General features: G+C 47.9%; 1 protein-coding gene across 1 annotated transcript in view; it reads left to right on the top strand.

Annotated features, from left to right (window-relative positions):
- doc2g (double C2-like domains, gamma) overlaps positions 1-27,500 on the top strand; it is a gene marked incomplete at both ends in the record, with an annotated part of 43,058 nt that overhangs the window by 3,192 nt on the left and 12,366 nt on the right. The window contains 4 exons of the mRNA XM_084465413.1: positions 7,164-7,273; positions 22,132-22,258; positions 23,791-23,847; positions 24,730-24,854. Coding sequence (XP_084321539.1) covers positions 7,164-7,273; positions 22,132-22,258; positions 23,791-23,847; positions 24,730-24,854 — 419 coding nt within the window. The remainder of the gene's footprint in view (positions 1-7,163; positions 7,274-22,131; positions 22,259-23,790; positions 23,848-24,729; positions 24,855-27,500) is intronic.

The following is a 27,500-nucleotide window of genomic DNA, read 5'->3' as shown; positions in this document are numbered from 1 at the left end:
AAACTCTGTGAGTGTGTGTGTGCGTGTGTGTGTGTATGTGTGTGTGTGTTCGTATGTAGTGTGTGGATAGAGGGTCCTGTGAGGACACTCACAGATGCTGAGAGTGCACACACACATTTACTTAGTCACAGAAACACACAGAAAAACACATTACCTGGCACATATGCTGACACACACACACACAAACACACACACACACACATTTTCCACAGATAGTTTTAGATATGATGTACATACATCATACACGTTGTACACATAAGATGGCACACAAAAACATGTGATTGATTTATTCCTTCCCTCTCTTCGCTGCTCAGACCCTCACAACGTTGTTATAAGTCCCCAGGGCAGGACAGAAGGAAGGACAGAAGCATGGCCGCACATATGAGCCTATTTAAAAGCAGATGTAGAAATATTTCATGAGGAGGGACAGCAGGAAAGACGAGTGCAGCTGCGGAGACACTATTGAAACACCTTAAAACACACTAAAACTCAAAATACAAACCGGCCTTTGAACTGTGCCCATTTGCAGCCCGCAGTCTAAATGACAGCAGAGGTTTTTCCAAACGGGGCATTTGGATAAAACCATAGGCTGATGAAACACGGGTGAAATGTGAGTGCCCCATTAATATTTATCGCCGGGGTGCAGGGGGGGGCACGACCGTAAAGAGAGCGCTGGCCTGCCTCCAAGCTGAGCTGTAGCGCTATAGAAAATATCCATAAATCGCATCCGAACAACAACCGTACACGGGCCGGGGTTCAGCGGCATGCTGGGAGGCCGACACGGAGTGAACGTCACCTCGGCATGCAGGGCGCACACCGACAAGTAACCCATGTGACCCCCTGGTTGTATCTCTGTTGGTCCGCTGGGATGTCACTGCTGCTGCCCACACCCGCCTCACCTCCCACCCCCCCGTCCCCACAGCCCTCGTTACCGATCAAATGAATTACTCCAGTGGAAACACCTTGTCCTCTATCATAAAATTTCAAAAAGCACAGGGAGAAACGCGGCTGGCCAAGCTGAGAGTTGAAGATAAGCCAAAATGAACAATTCAATGAGAGGAGGAGGATGGATTGCAGTGGGGTGGGGAGAGGACAGGAGAAGGATGGGAGAGGAGGAGGGCTTGCATTAGGGAGAGGTGGATGAGAGGAGAGGTGGGAGGAAGGCAGGAGCAGCAGGAGGGAAGAGACGGAGGGAAGAGAAGGTGGAGGGGCCTGCAGCAGGGAGAAGAAACTACGGAGAGGGAGAATGGAGGGATAGCTGGCAGTGGACTGATCAACAGGAACGTGACAAGACAAAGCGGGAAAAAAGACAATGGAGAGGGGTGAGCTGGAGGGAAAGAGAGAGACGAGAGAGAGAGAGAGAGAGAGAGAGAGAGAGAGAGAGTTAGACAGAGACAAAGGGGGGAGAGAGAAAGAGCGAGAGGAAGGTGACACAAAGAGATGGAAAGAGATAGATGGACAAGGACAGAAGAGCGAGAACGAGCTAGGGAGAGCGAGAGAGAGCGAGAGAGAGAGAGAGAGAGAGCGTTTATGTGTGAGCAGTATGGATGGGCATGTCATTCACATCCTAAAAACAATGACAGGCCCGACTGAGCCCCCGTGCCCTGGCCTACGGAGGACGTCGTCCCGGCCTTGTCTCAGCCTGACAGCCGATCACCCCGAGGGGATGCAGGGCCACGGGAGTGTGTGTGTGAGGGTGGGGAGCCCGGTTCCAGCCGCAACGCCATGCTGAAACTCATTTAACAGACGAGGGCTGCTGGTGTTTTTTGAGTGCGCCCCACCCCCTGCGCTCCATCCCCTTGTGTGACATGGGAATATCAATCCCTGGAGGTGGAGTACGCCTCTCCGGAGATACGGAGACGTAGTTTGCCGTTCCCGTCATGGGGTATTAGGTGGTGCGTGGCCGGGGGGGGGGGGGGGGGGTTCAGTGGAGTAGCGGATCAGTGAGGGGTGGCGTCATGGAGGGCTTGAGGATGGGGGGGGGATGGGGGGGGAGGGGGGAGCCAGACCTTTATTGGATCAGGGTGGCGCCGCCGATGACGTAAAGCACTCCATTCCTCAGATCCTCTCCACATGGCCGGCCGCCCCCCCCTCTCTCTCTCTCTCTCTCTCTCTCTCTCTCTCTCTCTCTCTGCATTCCTGTTGCACCAGCAGGTGGTCTCAGGGTCTGCAGGTTACATTAACCAGGGCCGACCTCTGATTGTCTGCAGCTGTGTGTGTGTAAAAATGGTGTGAGTGATGGACACTGCTGCTGTCTGAGTTTCATCACCCTTCTTTAATTATCTCTGAAAGCCTTACCCACCCATAGTCTCCCCCCCCCCCCTGCTGGGAGCACGTAGGAGGGGAAAACATGAATGAATTGATGAATGAATGTGGAGGTGTGTGGGGGAACTCCTAAATCTACCAGAAACCTTCCAGCTGGTTCTATTAGAGCCACAGCGCAGCGTTTCCTGTTGCATCACCACAGCCACGCCGGTCCTCGTTTGAGCCATATGCCATACGGGAATTGAAGCCGGATTTATGGAGATATATATACAAAAGTCAGTGAAAAGTTATTTCAGCGCATGTTTTTTTCAAAACATGACTGTAATGTCACTTTAAAGGTCCCATGACATGCCGCCAGGTGTGGTGTGATCGGCCGTTACAAGCCGTTTTGAAAAACGGTCTGTTATGACATCACAGGTGGGCGTGTCCACCTAGATGTGTGACGGACAGATGATCAACGTTTGCTACAGTCCACCGGGTAGGCTGGTAGACTGATCTAGGTGTGTTACCTTCCGGAAGCAGAGCTCGCCTCCGCAGACCTGGCGGGGGAGGAGGCTGTATCGGGTGAGGGAGGGGGAGGCCGGCAGATGCTAGCGGGGGTGTGTTGTCAAGGAGGGCGGGAGGGAGGGAGAGAGGGAGGGAGGGAGGGAGGGAGAGAGGGAGGGAGGCGGGGGCGGGGGCGGGGCGGGGGGATGAGGGGACACACAGGTGAGTCAGTGGTGAGGAAGCCAACTGTCCTCTCTCTCTCTCTCTCTCTCTCTCTCTCTCTCTCTCTCTCTCTCTCTCTCTCTCTCTCTCTCTCGCCTCTCTGGAAAGTAGGTGGCAGATGTCTGACGTTCTCCCTGTGGAGAATGATAAATGATGTCTCCACTTCCCCGTGCTCATCGTCTTCATCCCTTCATTGCTCTCTCTCACACTTCTTGCTCTCTCTCGCTCTCTGCCTCTCTCTCTCTTGCTCCCTCCTTGTTCTTTTTTCGTACTCTAAGCCTCTCTCTCCTTACTCTCCGTCTCTCTTGTTCCCCCTTTGTACACCTCTCTCTCTCTCTACTCTCCATCTCTCTCCCACTCAATATCACATTTCATGCATGTATGCAGGAGTGTATGCATGCATTGGTGTAAGTATGTATGTAAGTATGTAGATGCATGCACATGTATGCATGCATCTCTCTACCTCTATTCATCTCTCTCTCTCTCTCTCTCTCTCTCTCTCTCTCTCTCTCTCTCTCTCTATCACTAGCTCTCTCTCATTCTCTCTCTCTCTCTCTCTCTCTCTCTCTCTCTCTCTCTCTCTCTCTCTCTCTCTCTCTCTCTCTCCTTACTCTCTGTATCTCTTGTTCACCCCTTGTTCCCCCCTCTCTCTCTATCTTTCTCTGTCTCTCCCGCTCCCTCCTTGTCCTCTTCTCTCACTCTGAGCCCCTCTCCCTCTCAGCTGTCACTCTGTGATCTCGCCACAGTCGACGGCGGCCTCATTCTGATCCCTCCTGTCGACTCCGACCGGCCGGCGTTCTACCTCGTTTGACCTCCTTCCTCGGTCACTTATCCCCCTGAAGCACCGGGGCGGGCCACGCCTGGCATCCATGTCAATTTGCAACATCTGCCACACACACACTGGTGCTATATGAGCTCAGGCCTGCTGCTGGGCTTCCCCCGTTTGTTCCTATCTGTCAACCATTGCTCTGGTGACCTTGAAACGGAGTCATCGCTGGTCAAATAAAATGAACGTTTGGTGGAGAATAGGATCAGCAGGTGATCTGTCCAGATCACTGTGAGCAGTCCAAAAGTATATTTTTTTGTCAATTATTGAATTTGATTTCACTCTAAAGTATATCAAGTGTAGATTGAATTTTGGTAACTGAAAAACGAATATTTAGTTGTGTTTTATAATTGTGAGGTTGAATAGTCGGTTTGCAATACAGTAAAGTGATATAACAATAGTTGCTGAATTTTGATAAAAATGTTGATAAAAGTGTGCACAACTCATTTCATATTTTTTTTTTTATATACGTGTTGAATCTGCGGTTCCCTGCAAATACTTTTTGCACAAAGCTCTGAGGAATCCTACATGTAGATTTGCCGTCTCACCCCCCTGAACAGCAGGTGGCCATCCACCTATTGTCCACCCACATACACCTGGGGAAAGCACTCTAGTGTTGCTGTTAAAAAGAAAACTAGCATCTTTCCTTTTTACTACAATTGAGCAGGAGTGGTGTCTGTTACAGCACCATCTCGTCGAGATTATGTTAAGTTATTGTATCTTTTTGTAGCCTTCTCCTAGATTTCTTGGTCCTTTTAGTGTCAGAAATAATCCTAGAAACCATCCAAATGAAGCAGACCTCCATGAAACATGAAGATGACTGATGCCACCACTACAGAGTTTTTTTTCCAGTTCTGTGTAACCCTAGCCTATCACGTGTGAAATCAATTGTGTCACTACAGTAGTGGCTGAATCGATTACGGGAGGGAGACAGACACACTACACATAAAATAGTATCTAGAATATCTAACATATTTATACAGTATATAATCTATGCCTAACTTATTCAGTCATTAAGCCAAGTGGTTCATTTGATTTTATATCTTAAATGTAAATAAGGTGTAAATTAAGCCTGGGTCCTGTTTTGGGTATAGGTTAGTCTAGTGATATGTATGGCTGGGTAGCCTATAGATATTTATTGATTTTACTATATTCTATAAGTGGCAATCTCGAAGATCTCTGTTTCATTCTCTTTGGCGGCACAAATGCCTATTAAAGGATACAGAAATCTTCTTTCTTTTAAAGTTTTTTAGTGGCGATACAAATAAAGCTTTCTTAATACCTTTCTATTGGAAAGAGGGAGGGATTTTTCCATCACACTCATTCACAATATATTTTCGGTTTTATTTTTATTTGCACTGAAAAATATAATGCATGAGAAAATCAGTAAGAGTGTAATGTTGTATGCAAAACAATGGTGGTAATAATTGTAATCACTGGTGGATGGTTGAATAATGAATGTTTAGGTGACTCACCTTCTCAATTGAAGATATATCTGGACATTTACATTCCACAGCCCTTCTGTATGACATCAGATATTCTCCTCCTGAGAGCTTTAAATCATGGTAATGAGCAAATACTATACTAAATTATATTGTGCGAGAGGCAGTTCATATCTGCGCCTGTGAAGTAATATATTACTTCACAGGCGCAGATATGAACTGCCTCTCGCACAATATAATTCCTTGCGAAGAAATTCAACAACCGAGAGTTGTAGAGGTAGCTACGAGTGAGAAACAAAACAACAGGGAGAGGCAAAGAATGGCACCTGCATGTGTTCAACTAAGCAGCGAGCACCAGCAGCCCTTCACGCTCGAGAGTGTTTCAGTTGGCTAGCACTGGCGGGCATACACACTCACACTGGTTAATTCTGCTCTCACAAATGAGTTCTGCTCGTGAGAGTTGATGTCAGTTTTGACAATTTGGGGGGCGGAACCCAAAGGAGGTACTGGCCCTCTTGTGATTGGTCACTTTTTAAAGCGATCACATCCACACGGACCTCCTTGTACCTTGATTGACAGCTTCAGTTAACTAAACACCCTGCAGACAATTTGGCCAGATGATAGTGTTAATGCAGTATAACCTTGTTTGAAAACAGGCATAAATATCAAAAATAAGAAGTTTGGCCTGAGGCTTGTTTACTTTTTTAACGTTTTCTCTTTTTTTTTTCAAACCACTGACAAAAAATTCTGAGTTGAAGAAACAGTTGAGGGAAAAATGGTGGCGAACCCTGAAGATTTACACTGTGCTGCATGACCGCCATCATCTGACAGTCTAAAAGCGGCCAATCATAAGAGGGCCAGTGCCTCCCTTGTGAGCAGGTTTAATCATGCTAAGGAAATGTGACATCAATCTGACGCAATACTTATGTAGCAAAGCAGTCGGAACATTACCCGTAATCTCTTAGTGAGTGAAACAGCATTAATGCCGTCAAAAGGTAGCTAGCCAACTGTGCCAGCATAATGACGATATCAAATAATGACAAACAAATGAGATGGTAAACAAAGCTGAACAAGCAATGGAAGAATAAACAACTTAATTCAAACAGATAAGATAGATACGACGGGTGTTATGTACACAAACTGCTATGAAAGCGAATGAGAAAGCTATGGACCGTTAAGTAATTCATGTGAAGAATGTAGAACGGACGTACACTACATTATGCAAATATTCAAACAGATAATAAAGTCACCCTTTTTTTGAAAAGTTATTAACTTTAAATACGCAGAGTCAGGATTTTGAGGTGGTTGGGTAACTGACATCACTCAATCGCTCAATTTAGGAATATGGAGAGATCCTAGCTTTGTTTCTGAAAGTAAGGGTGCGTTCACCCGATGTACATGGCCTACTATCGGACAGGAGGGTGAATTGGCCTACCTTCCGCTGGAACCCCCTGCAGGTTCTTCAGAGGGTTTTTTGCTGATTTTGTAAGCACGACAACATGTTGCAAGCACAACGTCTGAAAAAAATAAAGAAAATAAACTGGTTGTTGCTCGGTCTTAACTCAGAATTTCTGTCAGGCTTGCAATAAAAAGATCTCAATGGCAGACAAGGTTGAATTTTGAAAGTGCAGCGGTTTCAGTCTGAGTGTACTGGTCTGAGTGTGTCTTATAAGGGTGCGCTGCCAGCACTTGGCAGCGGTTGGTGATGGCACAGTGTGGGAGGAATGCGTCATGAAGAGCTGTAAAAAGCCATCACACTTGAACCACTTTATCTTGTCCTCAAAGTTACAAGATATCTCTTCTGTACTTCCCCTCCCCACCAATTCCTCAACACCCCCTTTCATCACATTAAATCGTAAAACGCTCAATATTTTACTCTTTTATCTACTCCGCCTAAACCCCACCTCTCGTCTTCCCTCCAGGCAAACAAACTCCGCACGAAGACGCTGAAGAACACCCTGAACCCCGTGTGGAACGAGACGCTGATCTACCACGGAATCACCGCCGCAGACATGACCACCAAAACACTCAGGTAGACCCCCCCCCCACACACACACACACACACACTACCACCAACATCACACCTACCACCATCACCACCACTACCACCCCAACTACCACCATCACTACCACTACTACCCCTGACATGACCTCCAAAACACTCAGATACCCCCCCGCCCCCCTACCCATTCCCACCCACACACACAGACACACACACACACACACACACACAAACACTACCACCAACACTATGACTATGACTCTGATGATGGTGTGGTCGAGGGGTGGGTGCATCAGATGTATGACCACAAGTTAACATTGTAGCGTCAACAACAGTCTGCTCCCCCCCTCGGGGGTGTGAGAGGACAGGGGCTGCTGGTTCATTTATTATCACAGCCCGGCCAACGACGGCCAACTGTTCCCCATCTGTGTTCGCCACGGGGACTGCTAAGGTGTTGGCTGTAGTATAGAGGTTCCTCCTCCTCCTCCTGCTCCTCCTCCTGCACCTCCTCCTCCAGCCTCAACTCCTCTCCCTCATCGTCCTGCTTGAACTCCTGCTCCTCCTCCTCCTCCTTCCTTTTCTCCTCCAGCCTCAACTCCTCTTCCTCAACCTCCTGCTCCCCCAGCTCCTCCAACAGCTGGCCTCCACCTCCAGGCCCTCTCCATGTAAAGTGATTGAGATCAAGCCTGAGGGCACAAAATCTGTGACACACTTGAAACTTGTTCCACGCACACAACTCACTTCAGACAAGCTCTGAAGTTTGGTTGATGTGTAGGTGGTGGTGGTGGTGGTGGTGGTGTTTATGTGGTATGTGTCAAGCTGACTTCATGCATCCGTTTTTTCCGAAAAGGCGTTTGTTAGTGTTGCGACTGTATGATGCAGATCAGATGAATACTTAAAAGTGAATAGTTAGTCACATACACTCTGAGTCACACACACGCACACACACACACACACACACACACACACACACACACACACACACACACTCACTCACTCACTCACTCACTCACTCACTCACTCACTCACTCACTCACTCACTCACTGACACAAACACTCGCTCTGACCACACACACACACACACACACACACACACACACACACACACACACACACACACAGACTCGGAAACAATCTAAAAGCGCACACATGCTGAGCTGCTCATGTTGATTTGTGCTGCACGTTTGGCAGCTCCTCCTATCGATGCGGGCGGCAGAAGTACGCCTATCCTCCTGCTTGTGTGTCAAGGGCAATTAGCAGCAGGCCACCGCAGACCCCTCCACCCACACGGGGACAGAGCAGGCACCAAAACAAAGGCACACGTGCCTGAATGCATCACTGCATATAAAGACACAGTATACTATACTATGTGTCTCACTGTGTGTATATACCCTATATATATCAGTGTTTATGAAGCTACTACTGTATCTACTGTATATATATATATATATATATATATATATATCAGTGTATGTGTAAAAACAGATTAAGATACAGTATACTGTATATATTATGTATAAATTGACTATCACATAAAGATACAATATAATATGTGTATATAGGCTAACGCACTACAGCTAGGGTAGGCAATTTATTTCAGATGCCGTTTTTCTCCTCTTTCTTTTTTTCGAAAGTCTCTTTACACCCTGACTGCATCAATAAAATCGAATACTCTGCAGAAAATAGAAGAATTTCAGCTGCTCTCGCAGTCCTGTAACAAGCATGTCCGATCATTTCATTCAGCCTGAATGAAACCATCGGATGGCCTACCAGCCTGTTGACCTACCCAGCTGCCTGCACGCACTCTCTCCCTGCACTCATTGCTCATGACCGCAGTCTTCCACAAGGATAGGCAGACCTTTTGCTATAGCTAGCCAACTAGTAAAGTGTTTTGGTGGAGTGGCTTAGGAGGGATGTCTGAAGGGCTGGGTGAGGTTTTTTTTCAGTTGGATACTCTCAAAATCTAGCTGACTCTGGCTGGTTTCTCCAAAATGCTTACCCTAGCTTTTAGACACAATCTACTGTATCTATCTCTGTGTGTAAACATAGACAAACACACACATATATATATATATATACATATATACATACAAACACATTAAGAACCATATATACAGCCTACTATGTATATCTATAGTGTGTGCAAGAACACATTAAATCACATATGCCTGTATGCACACCTAACACACAATCCCCTGTATGCAACCACCCACACACTCTCACACACACACACACACACACACACACACACACACACACACACACACACACACACACACACACACACACACACACATCCACACAGACATCTCCTCCGGCAATTACTTATTGTAAATTAAGAAGGGGCGTCTTTATGCATTTTGGGACCCACTTAAACACCCACACACACACACATACACAAACACACATATACACACACACACACACACATGGTGACGCACAAACAAACCCACACTCCCAGAGAAGCCCCTCAGACGTGATGCAGCCCACCTGACCTCTAGTCAAGGAGAACTGAGGCAGCACACACATACACACACACACACACACACACACACTACAGCCTGCAGTCCGCCAGACCAAGGGAGGGAGGGGGGGTGGTGACATGGTAAGAGGAGAGTGATGAAGAGGTGGATTCAGAGATAAATATGAAGAGGCGAGGAGTTCTTAGTGAACGTTTTATATATATATATATATATATATATATATATATATATATATATAAGTGGAGCGAGAGGAGGAGGGAACAGGCTAGGCAGGTTAAATCTAATTTGAATTCAGGAAAGGGAAAAATGAGTTGGAATGACACTGACAAGAGAGAGACATAGAGAGACAGTTGAAAGAGAGAGAAAGACACACACAGACACACACACACACACACACACAAACACACACAAAAACGAATTAGGGTTATTATTATTTTTTAAATAACTTACAAATACTTTATTGCAAAAACAACCAAGCAAATTAACCTTTCAGAACCAGCACCGTCACGACCTGTAACCAAACCCAGTTCTGGTTGCAGGCGAAAAACAAAACAGAGCGAATGGAATGAGAGACTGAAGGCAGGGGTGGGGGCAATGGAGGGACGGAGCGGACGGGGGTAGAGGGATGGAGGGGGGGTGGGGATCCCTAAGGAGGTGGTGGCTGCAAGCTGCTCTCATGTCCGTCCACTGTCATCGCATGCTGCTGCTTCTGCTGTGTGTGTGTGTGTGTGTGTGTGTGTGTGTGTGTGTGTGTGTGTGTGTGTGTGTGTGTGTGTGTGTGTGTGTGTGTGTGTGTGTGTGTGTGTGTGTGCGTGCGTGCGTGCGTGCGTGCGTGCGTGCGTGTGTGTGTGTGTCAGAAATCTGGAGCAGGCAGGGCTGTGCCAGCTCCCTGCTTCTCCTCGGTAAAGACTGGAGGCTGAGCGCAAGGAGATCCACGAGAGCCTCTTCTTCGTGGAGTTATGTTCCTCACACAGACACTGGAGTACACACGGTGCTAATGTCACAATGCTAATACACTGTCACAGTGCGGCAACACAACAGTGACTTCACAGAGCTGTTGAGTCAACAGTGCTAATGCCACGTGCAGTGTTAATGTCACAGCGTTTATTTCGCAGCGATATAAAAGTGAACACTTAACTTTTTGACAGCACTAATGTCCCGCTGCTAATACAACCAGCTAATATCATAGAGCTAATATACAGAGCTATTTCAGAACACTCAGACCCAGAGCTATCGTCACAGTGCGGCAATACACAATGCTAATTTCGCAGAGCACAAATAGAGCACTATTACACAGTGCTAATGTCACAGCGCTAATGGCGCAGTGCTAATGCCACCGTGCTAATGTCACAGTGCTAATATCCCAGTGCCTATTCACAGTGGTAATTTCTCAGCACTAATACACAGTGCTAATTCACAGAGCTATTTCAGTGCCTCTACTATTTAACAAACAGTGCTAAAGCCACAATGTGGATATCACAGCGCTAATACACAATGCAAATACCAAATAGCCTACTAATTTCACAGCACTGATCATTTTATAGTTTTAATTGAACAGTGCTAAAGACATAGTGCTAATACACACTGCTAATATTATACTGCTAATACACAGTGCTAACATCACAGATGCTAACATCATAGGGCAACAAAAAAACATGATGACAATTTCACAATGCTCACGTCACGACGCTAACACAAGCGGTAACGTCACAGGCACTTATATTTTGGACTACTTTTCATGAGGATGAAGGATTATGTAAATCCATAATGTTAAATGAATAGTGAAATATAAAAAGTTTCATAAATGCTTGTCCGTTGAGAAAGTTTTAGGGTTCCCCCGATACACATCAAAATGTTTCCTTGAACTCCTCCTCCTTGGTTCAGCCTTATCACTGAGGGCCGGTGGCTCATTAGAAGGGAGCTGCATAGGATCAACAAATTTATTCGATGCAGATTTCATGCTCGGTCACATGCTGTCTAATCTTTTAATTGGTACAGAGAGGCTGGCTAAAGGGGATCAGGTCTTCCAACACACCTTGTCAAGTACTAAGAGGCTTTCCAAGATGAGCCTACAAATATACATCCGCTCTAATACTTGTCATTTGAATATTATCCACTGCTGGTTTGGTAGGATGGGCTTTTTTTGGGCATGTTTTATTAAGAATTTCAAAAAGTGCACACAAAAGTCATTGTGTGAGTGGTGTTTCAGTGGTGTGTGTGTGTGCGTGCGTGTGTGTGTCTGTGTGTGTGTGTGTGTGTGTGTGTGTGTGTGTGTGTGTGTGTGTGTGTGTGTGTGTGTCTGAAAGGATCAGCAGTGTGACTAAGTCTGAAGTGAGGCCGAAAGTCAGAGAGAAAAAGCAATAAGAGAAGCAATAGAGAAATTGAAATTCACTTTTTTCCTATCAGTAAGATATCAATGGCTACCCCACTGTCTCCTCCTTGATCTTTTCCCCTGAAAGGCCTTGTCTCCCCAGTGGTTATATAGATACAATACAGACTGGACAATAGCGGTCCCCGGTGCTAGTGGGCCGGTGCTGGGGAGGCTAGTGTTTGATTTAGCTGTGGATTGGCGATGGGCCAAAGCTATATACCCATGGACGGATGTTGAAGGTGCGATCAATAATGTAGCTCAGATGTTTTAAGGTCAAATCAATCGCTTTATATACACCGTAACAGTTCTGTTCCCCATACCTGTATACTATGGGCGTCATTTCAGTTGTCGTTATTAATCCGAATTATGGACTAAAGAAGCTATTTTCCTTGAGGGAAAAATTACAACTTTCCAGATCATCACCCATGGCCTTGTACTGTGTTTAACGCTGGCTTGGTAGGAATGTCAGTTTGAACTTGTGAGCATTTGTCTCTTTAATGGCGTGGCTGACAGGATGCCTGGGCCTGCTTGGCCGGCCCATTGATTCGCCCATTTTGTTCTCGACTGCGATCAGTTACGACTGAGATATTATGGAATAGAATCATTAGGGTAGAAACAACTCTTCGTTCTGAAGGTATCCAGTGAGACAATCACCAATGTTTTATGTATTTAATGTGTTTTATAATATCTACCTCTGAAGAAAAATCTGCAACATTTAGAAGAAGCAACTCAGCAAATATGATCAGTTTATGATGTGACATTGATATTTTGTTTACAGACAGATGGACAGGCATACAGAGAGAACAATTTACCCACAGAGAGAGACACATAGAGAGACAGACATACAAACAGAGCGGGAGACCAACAGACAGACAGATGATGAAATGATCATTCATCTGTTGTTGATACACTTTTCTTCAGACTTTATATTAATCTCCTTCATTTAGACAGATTAATTATATGTGGTACAATAACATAACATAACATGTAGTATAATAACGTTCAGTGTCAGGAATTTGATGATGACAGAATATTAATATACATTTGTATATGATTAATATGTGCTATATAAATTTATTTTTTTATCCATATTTTCATCTCCAATGCAACCTTAAGTTTGTGATTATGGCCAATCTCGCACCCCATTTTGCAGGCGGAGATAGATACAACTTCCCCAGCCAATCTGGCAGTTGTATGGCCTTGTATGGCCGGCTGACTGACAGTTTAATCATAAGAAAGGATTGCCAGGCAGTTTGCTTTCTGCAAGTTCCACAGAAAGAAAGCCACCACACAAACACTCACATGAAATAGTATATCTGAAGCTTTACTTTCCTATACAACAAACGAAAGTTACGTATGTAACTACGGTTCTATGAATCCCGGATGACCGCCAGAGGCGGTGCTTCAGCACTGGATGTCTCCATCTCGCGCATGTGCAGGTCGAGTGTTTATACCAACAGAGTCACCTGTGACCCCTGATGACACCTGCGAGTCTATATCTTCCGGTGACATCAGAGGATCGGTTCCTGCAGAATCTTCTCGCGAGCCCACAAGGATTCTGAGTGACAGGACGCTCTGGCGGTCATCCGGGATTCATAGAACCGTAGTTACATACGTAACTTTCGTTCTATTTCATCCCTACTGACCGCCAGAGGCGGTGCTTCAGCACTGGATGACCCATAACAGCAAAGTCACGAGGAATGCCAGTACATACCTCAGTGAGAGGAAGCAGTAGAGGTGGGCAGCAGGGCCACACCCAGTGGATGGGGAGTGGCCACATTCACCCGGTAGAACCTGGAGAAGGTAGTCGGTGATGCCCACGATGCCGCATCACAGATGTCCTGCAGGGGCACGCCACGCAGGGCCGCCCATGACGTAGCGACAGCTCTAGTAGAGTGGCACCTCACCCCGGATGGCAGGGGGCGACCACTGTGTCTATATGCCTGGGTGATGGCATCCACAACCCAGTGCGACAGTCGCTGTTTGGAGAGAGCACAGCCTTTCTTAGGACCACCGTAGCAGAGGAACAGCTGTTCTGACCGTCTCATGCTTGTGGTCAGACTTAGATAGACCCTTAAAGCCCGCACAGGGCACAGCAGTCCTGACTTTTCCTCCCCTGCAGGGGGGGTAAACTGAGCCAGGTGGATAGGCCGGTTAAGGTTCGATGGTGAGAGAACCTTAGGAAGGAAAGCCGCATTCGGCCAGAGGGTGACCCCTGAGCCGTCTGAGTTCCACCTCAGGCATGATTCGCTCACAGAGAGAGCATGCAGCTCCCCGACGCGCCTTGCTGAGGTGATGGCGAGGAGAAAGGCAGTCTTAGCAGACACCCACTTCAACTCCGCCTGTGCCAGGGGCTCAAAAGGCGGCAGACACAGGGCATCCAGCACCAGGGGCAGATCCCACACTGGAGCTCGCTGTGCCTGTGGGGGTCGCAACCTCAAGGCTCCCTTAAGGAAAAGGGACACGAGTCTGTGGCCCCCCACGGTGTTGCCATCGACACGAGCATGTCGGGAGGAGATGGCTGCCACGTACACCCTCAGGGTAGCCGGGGATCGTCCGCCCTCCAGAAGGGACTGTAGGAACTCCAGAACCTTTGGAATTGCACAGTGCACGGGGTCCTCACCCCTGTCTGAACACCATACGGCAAACAGCTGCCACCTGTTCGCATACTGCATTCGGGTCGAAGGCGCCCTGGCGTTCAGTATGGTATCCTGGACGGCGTCTGAACACCTTGTCAGCAGCGGGTCGGGCCCTGCAGTGGCCAGACCCAAAGCTGCAGGTGCTGAGGGTCGGGGTGCCAAATCTGGCCCCCCAGTTGGGACAGGAGATCGACCCTGTCGGGGAGACGCCACGGTGCGCTGCGGCAGAGTCTGTGCAGCAGAGGAAACCATGTCCTCCCCGGCCAGAAGGGGGCTACCAGCAGCAGGCTGTGGCCCTGTTGGAGGACCCTCTGCAGTACCTGATGAATGAGAGGGATCGGTGGAAAGGCATAGAGGAGACTCTCTGGCCAATCGTGGGCGAGAGCATCCTGGCCCAGAGGGCTGGTCTCCTCTGCCAAGGAGAACCAGAGGGGGCAATGGGTCGACTCCTCTGTGGCAAAGAGGTCTACCTCTGCCATGCCGAGGACATCCCAGATGTTGAGCACCACCTCTGGATGGAGCCGCCACTCCCCCGGTGGAGGCTTGCCACGGGACAGGAAGTCTGCAGCCTGGTTCCGTCCCCCCGGCAAATATATTGCCCTCATGCTGGCTAGGCGGGGGGCCGCCCACAACAGGAGGTCCCGGGACACCTGCAGCAACCGCGCAGACCTGGTTCCCCCCTGGTGGTTTATGTAAGAGACGGCTGAGACATTGTCCGTCCGTACCAACACGTGCTTTTCTCTTAGGAATGGGAGAAAGGACTGCAGTGCCATATGCACTGCCCGTAGCTCCAGCACATTGATATGTTCTGAGCGGTCCGGTACGGGCCACAGCCCTTGAGCTGTCCGGTTCTGCCACACAGCGCCCCACCCTGAGAGGGAGGCATCTGTTGTGACAGCCTCCCGACGGGATGCAATGGAGCCCATGGGCATGCCCTGAAGGAGGAAAGACCTCTCCCTCCATGGAGCCAGGGCAAGGAGGCAACGCCGTGACGCCCTGAGTCTCCTGTGCCGGTGCCGCCTGGCATCCAGGTGGAAGCTATTCAGCCACCTCTGAAGGGGACGCAGTGACAGCAACCCTAAGGGGACCACCGTGGCAGCAGCCGTCAGCTTGCCTAAAAGGCGCATATACAGGACATAGCGCAGACAGCGGTCCTCCCGAAAGAGGAGAAGGAGGCGGAGGATGTCGTCCACACGCCTGGGTGATGGGCAGGCCTTCATGGTAATGGCATCCAGAGTCATTCCCAGAAAGAGAGTACTCTGTGAGGGAACCAGGCAGCTCTTCTGGAAATTGACCCTGAGACCGAGCTGGGCCACATGTGAGAGAAGGGTTGCAGTGTCCCGGGTCACCTGAGACCGGGATGGTGCACAGACCAGCCAGTCGTCCAGGTAAGGCAGAATCTTTACGCCCCGCGACTGCAGGGGTGAAAGTGCTGCCGCCACACACCTGGTGAACACCCGTGGAGAGAGGGAGAGGCCGAACGGGAGCACCCTGAACTGGTAATGGTGGCCCTGAAAAGCGAACCGCAGAAATTGCCTGTGGTGTGGCGCTATGGGGACATGGAAATATGCATCCTTCAGGTCTATTGAGGTAAACCACTCCCCCTCGGCAACAGTACGTAGCACCTCTGCAGTGCTGAGCATGTGAAATCTCAGGACCTTGAGGAATCTGTTGAGTCCCCTCAAGTCGAGGACTGGGCGGAGTCCGCCATCTTTCTTTCTGACAAGAAAGTAAGTCGAATAGAACCCCCCGGGTGGTAACAGGGGGTCTACCGGCTCGATGGCACCCTTGTCCAGGAGGGCAGACAGCTCCTGGTTGAGGGCATGAGCTTTTGCCGGGTCTTGAATGATGGTCATCTTGACCCGGCCGAAGGCTGGGGGCCGGCGTCGGAACTGAATGTTGTACCCGTGGGTCAAGGTGGAAATCACCCACGGGTCCCTGGTGGAAGCAGCCCAGTAACTGAGCTGCTGCTGGGAAAAACCGCCGAGGGCCGGCCCCGGGCTCTCAGCGCCTGGTCCCCCGGCCTCTGGAGGCCCTGGGGGGACGAGGGGCAGCATCCGAGGTCTGAGGGTGCCTAAAGGGCGGCCGTTGAGGGGCTCGAAAGCCACTGGGGGAGGTCTGTGGCCGCGAGCGGCGCTGGGGGGGAGCTGCAAAGCCCCCTGGCCTGCTGGGAGGAGGCATACTCCTGTGAAGCCCAGAGAGCTGCTGTCGAGTCTGTCTGGCCTGTACTGTGCGCTCAAGCGCCTCCAGAGCAGCCGACCCAAAAACCTCCCCAGGTTCCACGGGGACACTGCGGAGGGTTCTCCGGCATGTCTCAGTGAGAGGGGACTGTGCCAGCCACACCTGGTGGCGAGCCTGGACAAGAGTGGACATTAGTCGCCCCAGTTCCCTGGACATCAAGGCGAAGGCCTGCAGAGACGCGTCACCAAAGCTGTGGACGGACGCGTCCACCGTAGCCTCCTGCAGCGATGCTGAGAGAGCAAGCATCAGATGGGACAAGGAGTTGCCGATGCGTCCCATGCGTGCTGCCGCATCATAGGCCTTAGTGAGCAGGTCATCCGTAACCCTACACTGAGGGCGAGGACACCTAGCGTCTGGCCTCAGAGCCTCCTCTGGCGAGACGACGAGAGCCGCTATAGCCGGCTCAACCGCTGGCATGCGGGCCAAGCCAAACTTGGCTGCATCCTGCATGGCGGCTAGGGTCCGGCCATCCGATGTTGCATGAGAGAGGGCTCTAGTATCCCTCCAGCACGCGTGCAGCTCCCTAAGGTATTCCTCCGACGGAGGCACCGTAAAGGTGGCCGGGGCTGGGCCACGCCTGAAGAAAGCGCTGGCGGGAGCCGGCTGAACTTGCGGGACGTCCAGCTGCAGGCGGGCCAGGGCCATACGAATGATGGCACCCATCGAATTATCCTCGGACCCAGTACCACCACTGTGGGCCGAGGAGCGGGAGCTCACTCCAGAGCCGTGCCCGGAGGCGGTGTCCTGGGGAACCGTGTCCGCCCCATAGTCAGCGAACTCGGTGGCTGATGCCACCAGGGAGAGCGCATCATCCTCCGGCTCGAACACAACCGTAGGAGGAGCAGGAGCGCCCGTATCGCCTGCACCAGTTCCAGACCGGATGGCCAGGACGAGGGACTTCATCTGGTTCAGCTCCTCAGTCAACTGGTCCACCTTGGAGGCCAGTTTAGACTCCTTGGCCCTCCTCCCGGAGGAGGCACCCGCAGTCTCAGCCGCTCGCCGTTTGGGTCGGCTAGGCTGAGCCGGCGACTGCTGAGCTGGGGTCAACTGTCCCGGCTCCGGCGCCTGGCCCAGCAGGTGCTCAACCTCAGCCAGTCTGGAAGCCCGCACTGCCCGAGGCATGAAGCTGCAGTTCATGCACGAATCCTCCGAGAGCCCCTCTCTCAGGTGCTCGGGGCCGAGGCACGCAGGACACATGTCATGGCCATCTGCAGGCTGCAGAGAAGCCAGACAGGCCGAGCAGGAGTGTTCACCAAACATGGCCGGCAGACACACACAAGCTAAGGACCTAACAGATGCTGGGAGAGGGAGCGAGCGCACTGCCTTCAACAGTGCTGCACAAATGAAGAGAAGCAGAAATCAAACTGGCGCAACCGCAGGTGCCAGCGAAATACGCACTGAGTGGGCCGGACGAAAACGCCGGTAAAACCAGCAAAACGAGGTAGCGGTAGTACAAATGTCGGGAGAGGGAGCGAGTACACTGGCTTCACCAACAAACCACGCTACAACAAAAGGCGGTACAACCAACGGTGTACGATAAATCAAATGGGCAGCGCAACCGCTAATGCCCGTACTAATGACGCTGATGCCGGGAGAGGGAGCGAGTACACTGGCTTCACCAACAAGCGAACTATAACGAAAGGCGATACAACCAACGGTGTACGATAAATCAGATGGGCAGCGCGACCGCTAATGCCCGTAATAATGACGCTGATGTCGGGAGAGGGAGCGAGTACACTGGCTTCACCAACAAGCGAACTATAACGAAGGCGATACAACCAACGGTGTACGATAAGTCAAATGGGCAGCGCGACCGCTAATGCCCGTAATAATGACGCTGATGTCGGGAGAGGGAGCGAGTACGACGCCTTCACCAACCTTACGAAAAGAGAATACTCGAAAGGAAACTTATACACTATGCCCGGTACTCGGGCAGTTGTAGAGACCAACCGGTTCAGAAGAGTGTCCGCGGCAGACCGCACCAAACCTTCCGTTTCAGCCCGTCGCAGCCTTTGGAGGGCGCAGCCCGCAGCTCCGACAAGTTGTCGCAAGGCTACCGGCGACGAGCAGCAGTTCCGTAGAATTTGTCCTAGTTGAGCTAAAGCTCACTGACATACCTCTACCTGCGAGCGAGAAGATGAGAAGGAACCGATCCTCTGATGTCACCGGAAGATATAGACTCGCAGGTGTCATCAGGGGTCACAGGTGACTCTGTTGGTATAAACACTCGACCTGCGCATGCGCGAGATGGAGACATCCAGTGCTGAAGCACCGCCTCTGGCGGTCAGTAGGGATGAAATAGAACTCAAATTAGGGGTCATAATCCCAATTTATATGTCTTAATGGGCATTTTAATGTTTCCACTGAGCAGTCCATTTGAGTTTCTCTTTCTTTATTTCTATATTGGTGAGGAGACGACAGGCGACATACAAGATGACTGATAAGGCTAATTAGACTCAATCTAAAACTTTGTAATGTCGACACCGTCTCTGCCATTTCTCAGATTTATGGGTTTTGTTGCTGTTTTGAAATGAATAATGGACCAGTCAATCATCCCTAGACCTATTGATTCTAGTCGAAACTTCTCATAAATCACTATGACTATGATGTAATTTCACACGTGCAAAATAAACGTATAGCTGGACAGAAGAATAATCAGGTAAGAACAGTGGTCGCCCTGCCTCGGCTGTGTCTTGCAGACGTGATTCAAACCGCCCAAAGCACTTCTCACAGTGTTACGATGCCTAATTAATTCCCAAATGCAGACGCCTGCGAGAGACCATGAGATCAATTCAAACTTCATGCTTACCCTAGAAACACGCCATTAACTTACCACGGTGGGCGGTTTAATACTGAAGAGAACGTTCCCTCGCTAGTCTCACATATGACTGAGCTCTTTGAAGAAGAAGAATTTTTTTTAAATCATCATTATTGGACAGTCTTGGTATTCATTTTGAAAATGATATATTTAAAGCTGCTGAAAGAAATATTTATTTGTTCAAGTACGTTTAAAATAGCTATTTATTCCGACAGCCATCACAGATAAGGTCTCTTTAGTGAGACCTTATCCCCCCTAGTGAGGTCCCACCCCCTCTGCTCTGTAGTAAACAGAAATATGTTTACGGTCTCACTTCATCCAAACAGGAGGGACTCCACAAAGAGGCGGTCCTCTCTGTGCGTTGACTGGAGGGCAGCAGGAATTCAGTATTGACAGACAATAATGAAACAGGTAAAGCTACTGATTCCAGCACTCCCAGAAACGTCTTTTAAAACCAAACAGGCTCAGAAGAAAAAACATTTACAGTGACGGGCTCACTGCAAAAAAGGGAGTTCACTAAAACGAAGGACATCTTTTGCAGCACCCATAAGATAAGTGGGACACTGTGAAGGAAAGAGTGATGAGTACAATAAGTTACAAAAAGAAAATCGCAACCCAACGCCGAAGCACAGTGTGTTATAGTGCCTGATGTGATCTGACGTTAATAGTGCAAGAGATTCCGCAGGAGTCAGCCTTGATATCAGCAGCGTGCTGCCTTGAGAAAATTGATGTAGCAGCGTTACAGTAGCAGAGAAACGGATCGCACGGGTGTCGGATTTCACAGCAACCTCTTTTGCGTCACCCCGACACGTATGTCAATATAAGTCACAGCAATCATCGCAGTGCCAGCGTAAACACCAAGCTTCTGGTGGAGAGATACTCATCAGAGTGGAACTGACGCATCATATATCCAAATGTCAGACCAAGAGGTGAGGGGGAGGTGTGTGCGTGTGTGTATGTGTGCATGTGCGCTTGTGTGCATGTGCGCTTGTGTGCATGTGTGTGTGTGTGTGTGCGTGTGTGTGCGTGTGTGTGTGTGTGTGTGTGTGTGTGTGTGTGTGTTTACATGTGTGCCTGTGTGCATGTGTGAAAGAGAGAAAAAGAGTGTGAGAGAATGAGAGAGAGAGAGAGAGCGAGAGCGAGCGAGAGAGATTAAAGTGCTTGGCTTGAATGCCTATAGGTTGCAGCAGGGCAATGAGTGTGTCCCCACGCGAGCATGCGCCCATATCTCTGTGACCTATGTAAATTAGGTTTATTATTGTGTTTGTTATATAACAGCATCAGCCACGACAGCGAGCATACATAAGCATAACTAATGAAATGCATAGAAAAAAAACGAATTGAAGACCTTAATAAACCTTTTTAAAGGTCTTTCTCAGAGCAGCCATTCAGAGGGGAGCCCCTCGGTGGTTCGATCCGGTTCAGGAGTCGTTCCGCTGGGCGTCAGAAGTCTGTGCCCCTTGTTTCAGTGTGGGTGTGAGCCACCCCATTCACTAAGTTCCCATCTGCTGGGACATCTTAAGCCTCCTAAAGAAGCAGCGATTAAGACTGCAGGAGTGCTCTGCGAACCTGCGCCCTCCCTGAACGTCTGCTCGCGTGGTCTGCTCCGGCAGCGAGACGCCACCTGAGAGGAGGCACAGAGTACAGCCACTTGTTACTGAGGTGGTACTACTAATGACTGAAACGACTTTGACTTGCTGGTACCACAACCTTGACTACAACTCATCATCCACATCATCATCATCATCATCATCATCATCATCATTATCATCTTCAACCTGATCATCATCATCATGCTCATAACACAACAATAGTAACAAAAGTAATAATTGATATATTTTGTTTTAAATACCACATTAATTACAATGCAACATTTAAATGTTTAAGTTGTTTAAATCGACTGCATGTCGAAGACTAAGGACTAAGAAAAGCGAGAGAGATAACATGCTGAGAGAGAGAGAGAGAGAGAGAGAGAGAGAGAGAGAGAGAGAGAGGGGGAAGACACTAAGATGAGAGATGCATATCTCCATGTGTCTAGACCTTGCGTCACACCGATAAGTTCAGCAGGAGTGACTGGGAGCCCATCGTTAACAACTCACCTCCTACACTTTTCTCTGCATGTGTGTGTGTGTGTGTGTGTGTGTGTGTGTGTGTGTGTGTGTGTGTGTGTGTGTGTGTGTGTGTGTGTGTGTGTGTGTGTGTGTGTGTGTGTGAATGTGCATGCATGTGGGTCTGTGTGGGTCTATGTAAATGTGTGTGTGTGTGCGTGTGTTCGTGTGTGGACTTGAACGTGCATGCGTGTACCTATGTATGTGTGTGTATGTGTGTGTGTCTAGGCTGTGTGTGTGCGACATGGACCGGCTGGGCAGGAATGAGTTCATTGGGGAGGTGCGGGTGGCCCTGAAGAAGCTGAAGGAGGGAGAGAACAAGCGCTACCACATGGGGCTGGAGAGGATCGCACAGGTGGGTGTGTGTGTGTGTGTGTGTGTGTGTGTGTGTGACAGTTTATGTTGTGTATTTGCTGTTCCTATTGGTTTCTATTGGTGTGTGTGTGTGTGTGTGTGTGTGTGTGTGTGCATGCACTTCAGTGTGCGCGTGTGCATGTACGTGTGTGCATGTGCATGTGTGTGCCTTTCTTTCTTTTTGCTCACATTCATTTGCTGTTTCTATTTTTCACATGGGGTTATTGTGCATGTGTGTTAAGCCTGTGAGTGGGTTTCTGTGTTGGTGTCTGTGTACGTGCTTTAGTGTTTGTGTTCATTTGTGTGTGTGTGTGTGTGTGTGTGTGTGTGTCTGTGTGTGTGTGCGTGTGTTTTTGCATGTGTATTTGATAATTGTATGTGTTTATTCTAAGTATGCAGTTTCCTGTATGTTCCCTTTATATTTTTTAATTATGGTGTTTGACCGCATGCTTGAATTTGTGGGCATCTTTCAGTTTGCTGGTTTGTTTCCATGTGTACTTACTATTCATATTGGTATTCATTCATCATGTAGGCGTATGTGTGCGTATGTGTGTGTGCATCTTTGAGCTGTGTATGTATATTTATTTTTTTGTTGTTTGTTTATATTGGTGTTCGGATAAATAAATGCTTGTACGTGTGTGTTTGTGTGTGTGTGTGTGTGTGTGTGTGTGTGTGTGTGTGCACGTCTCTTTCTTTCAGTGTTTTCACATTGTGTTCAGTGAATCTATAGTGAACGTGCAGACAGAATATTTTCTGTAGCCTGACATTTATATTCACCTGAATGCCATGCAGCTATCAACCCACTCTCTCCTCTCTCTCTCTCTCTCTCTCTCTCTCTCTCTCTCTCTCTCTCTCTCTCTCTCTCTCTCACCCTCTCTCACTCTTTATCTGTACTTTTCTATTCAATATATCACTTTGTCCCTCCTTCAATCCTTCATAACCTTCCCTCATTATATCTCTCGATCTGTCTCTTTCCCATCTCTCTTTCTCTCTCTGCATCTCTCCATCCTGCTCCCTCTTTTTGCTCTCTTCCTTTCTCTCTCTCTATCATCCTCTTTCTCTCTCTCTATTTGACTCCCCCTTTCTCTCCCTTTACCGTTCTCTTGCTCTGCCCCACTCTCTATCTTCCCAAATGTCCTTCTCCTCCCTCTCTCTATTTATCTGTCTCTCCCCTATTTATCTCTCACTCTCTCTAACCCCCCTCTCTCTCCTTCTCTCTATTTTTCTCTCCCCTCTCTCTCCCTCTCTTTCTTTCTCTATTTCTCTCCCCCTCCCTCTCTCTCTCTCTCTCTCCGCTCTCTTACTCTCTCCCTCCTCTCTCCCTCTCTCTCACTCACTCTCTCTATTTCTCTCCCCCTATAAGCACCCCCTATCTCTCTTTCTCTACCACCCTCTCGCTCCTCCTTTTCTCTCACAACTTTCTCTCCCCCTCTTCCTGCCCCTCCCCCTCTCCCCATCTCCTCCCTCTCTCTTTATCCCCCTCTCTCTCTCTCTCTCTCTCTCTCTCTCTCTCTCTCTCTCTCTCTCTCTCAGAATAAGGAGGGTAACAGCCAGGCCGTGGAACAGGGCGCCCCCGTAGCAGAGGAAGAGGTAATGCTAAACATTAGCGTTGCCATTAACAACACAATCAGCGCATCAAAATCGTCCCTCGGACGCATAATTTAGACGGCATTTGATTAATTTACTCATCTTCTCTGCACCACTTATGTTGCTTTTCTTTAAATGTAATTGCCCTAGTGTACACCGAGTGTTTGGATTACAATTATAGACATTTTAATCAGTTCCATCGGTATCTGGGGACATTGTTTCCATAAAGAGAGTGTAGGGAAATGTGGAGAGAACAGATTTATGGAACTTCTGGAACAGATTTATTCCAGAAGAAAGGTGTTTCTTCAGCGTAATGGTTTGTTTACCAACAGTCATCTGTCAGCCATCTTTGGTGACACACAGGATTTAGCAATTAGCTTTGATTGGTCGAAATTTGTAGCAGGTGACATCACTAGCAATTACGTATTCTCTGTTTGGCTGAAATTGGTTGCATCACCTGACTGAAAACACTTACCATACAATGTGTGGCAAGTGACACTTCACAACCACAAATAGCAATCACTTGGTCTGTGGGTTGGCTGAGTTGAGGATGGGTGCTGATGTGGTTCTTAATTCCTTTTCAATAGCCTAAAACCTTAATGTTTACAAGACAGGACACACAAGCAACAAACACACTCACAGACAACCGACCCCATGCCCAGGATGTCCGCTAAAAGAAAATAAACAATTATTTATCCATAAATGAATAACTAAATTAACACATTAGCACGAACAAACAAGCAACCAAATTGGACTTTTTGTGAGTTCTGCCCCCAAAGCCTTATTATGACCATGACGGCAGGCAGCATCGGTACAGCAGCACTGTACATTACCTAGCAGTGTTCTGCTTATCCTGATGTGTGGTTTTCGTGTTGGTTCCTGCAGCGAGGGCGTATCCTGGTGTCGCTGTGCTACAACACGGAGAAGAGCTGTCTCCTGGTGGGCATCATACGCTGTGCCCACCTGGCAGCCATGGACTCCAACGGCTACTCAGACCCCTTCGTCAAGATGTGAGTACTGCAGCACAGCATGGACACTGGGCTTGACACCCCTGCTCAGAAGGTTGTGGGTTGGATCCCCTATGTCCAGAGCCTACCTTGGTAACCTTGGTATCCTTGAGCAAGATGCTTACTGGTTGGGCTAGAGACTAGTGACACAGTATGGTAATGGTGTTTGACATTCCTGCCTAGAAGGTTTTGGGTTTGATCCCCTGTGTCTTACCATGTCTACCAATTTTCATCCCTTTTATCCATCCATCGTCCGTGTTTGTGCGTTGCGTTATTATCTGTGTTTTAAAGGGCTACTAGAGAAAATATCAACCCGTTCAAATGTCAACAAAGAGTCTTTCATCTTGAATTGAAGTCCCCTACCTGTATGTATACTTGCACAAGATCCCTGATCCTTAAGGTCAACTCGAGGAGTCATGCTATTTACTAAAGAGTAAGCTGCAAACTTTGGCCTGTGGAGAGGACGAGTGAGGGAGAATACCAAACAGCTCATGAAATTCCAAAGGAGAAAATATCGGTTCACGGGATCAAATTGAAAGGTTGCATAGTTTAAGCAATTATAACCTCAAGCGCTTTTATTTACTCTGTCTAATCAAATCCCAAATTCAATTGAACGTTTCAAAAGGGTCGCCTGCGTACATCGATCTTTGTAAGACTCAAAAAGTATTGATAAATCAACCATAAGGAGTGTGTTCCTATTTGTAATTGATTGCATCAAGCTAATGAAGCATGATTAACGATGCAGACCCTCATCGTTGGGTGAGCAGACAGAGGAGACAGAGGAGGGGTGAAGAATACTGACGATAGAGGTATAGCTTGGTACGAACTGGACACACCGGGTAGCCGAGCAGTGCTCATTATTAAACAATGCAGGGAATGAGTAAATGTTTCTCTGTGAACTGCAAAGTTAAGATGCAGAGACGTATTTCTATATTCGTCTTGACTTGAATTCATAGTAGCAGAGACGGTGAGCTACAAGACGCACATCTTAGAGAGTGGTTGCTCTTTTGCTTTTAGCTCTCTCTCTCTCTCTCTCTCTCTCTCTCTCTCTCTCTCTCTCTCTCTCTCTCTCTCTCTCTCTCTCTCTATCTATCTCTTCTCTCTCATGGGGATTGAGATTGTGTGCTGTGCATCCTTGTTTTAGACTATTGTTTTAAGAACATGGCATAGACCATTGTATTATAAAGACAAGGAATCAACTATTGTATTATAGAACAAAGTGTAGACCATATTATATTATCAGGACAAAGTGTAGACCATATTGTATTATAGGACAAAGTGTAGACCATATTGTATTATAGGACAAAGTGTAGACCATTGTATTATGAAGACAAAGTGTAGACCATATTGTATTATAAGGACACGGTATAAGACCATTGTATTATAAAGATAAGGTATAGACAATTGTTTTAGAAGAAGGCACTGAAGGCCCTTGTCTTATAAGAGAACAGGATTGTCTGCAATATATTTTATTATAGTTAGTTTTATGCTCCATGCACTGAACCACCCATTGGCACTGACTTGTCAGAGCCCACTATTGGCTCCTGGCGTTCTGTTTCTAATTACAATTATTTCGTTTTTTATTATCATCTTCATCCCAAGCAGTCTTTCATCTGGTGCATTGTGTCCTAAACTAGATTTATGTTTGTTTATTTGTCCGAGTCATCCAGCCGTCTTATTCTTATCGGTGCCGTCACTGCCTCAGTGGTTCGGATCCCTTCCGTTTGTTCTGGACCAGTGTGTGTGTGTGTGGCAGTGTGTATCTACTTTATCTGTTGCTTCCAGAATGTCCCCCATGTTTACTTTCCCCTCTGTTTTTCAAGAGGAGAGAACTAGCGAGGAGAGCCCTGTGATTAAGCTAGCTTGACTGAAGTATTCCAGTATTTTCATCATTAATGAAAATCCTTCGATGCAGTAGCTAATGTTTAATGGGGAGCCTTTGACATTAAGTGTTAATGTCTTAGCTAATGTTTGAAAATGGATCATGTTGTTTTGAAGTAATCTACAGTGAGTTATACGGTATGCACACCATTGCACACCACCGCTCCGAACACATATTAGTGGCCTTTTACTTAGTTAGCTGTTTGGACCAATTTGCTGTCACGTGCCACTTACTTAAGTATTTACAAATCCATTAACTTCAACATGGTAAATGTATGAAATTTCTTATATATACTGTCTATATATATATATAAAGTATATATATATTTATGAATTGGGTGTTTGGCTGATACCTGAAGGCAATACTTTGCTTCATTGCTTCACCTCTTTGGAGCCTAATTCTGTTATTGTGTTTGAATTTTAATGGTTAATTTAAAAAATGCATAGAGCCCCAAACCCATCATGGTTTGATTAAAAGGGAGCGGGCGAGCTATTCCATCCAGAGTTTCCAAACCAGATCAATCCCTCACCATAGAGTATCACATAATGTCCTTCTTGAAACACTGACTGCAATACTAAAGCATTCTTTATTTTTTTTTCTACTCAAACCAAATCCCAAAAGTAGACTCCTGAGTGGAACTGCGATGGATTTTCTTCTCACTTTTTTATCCATGTCCTCATCTAAAATGAGTTTGTTAGGTCTCCTCTCTGCCGCCTCTGGGATCAGTAAGAGCATTTGTTCACATGGCTCCTATCTTGCTAAACGTT

Source organism: Micromesistius poutassou (genome assembly GCF_964030765.1).
Source record: "Micromesistius poutassou genome assembly, chromosome: 3".
Lineage (NCBI taxonomy): Eukaryota > Metazoa > Chordata > Actinopteri > Gadiformes > Gadidae > Micromesistius > Micromesistius poutassou.
Note: the sequence above shows the minus strand (reverse complement) of the source record. Positions and strands in the feature narration are given on the sequence as shown.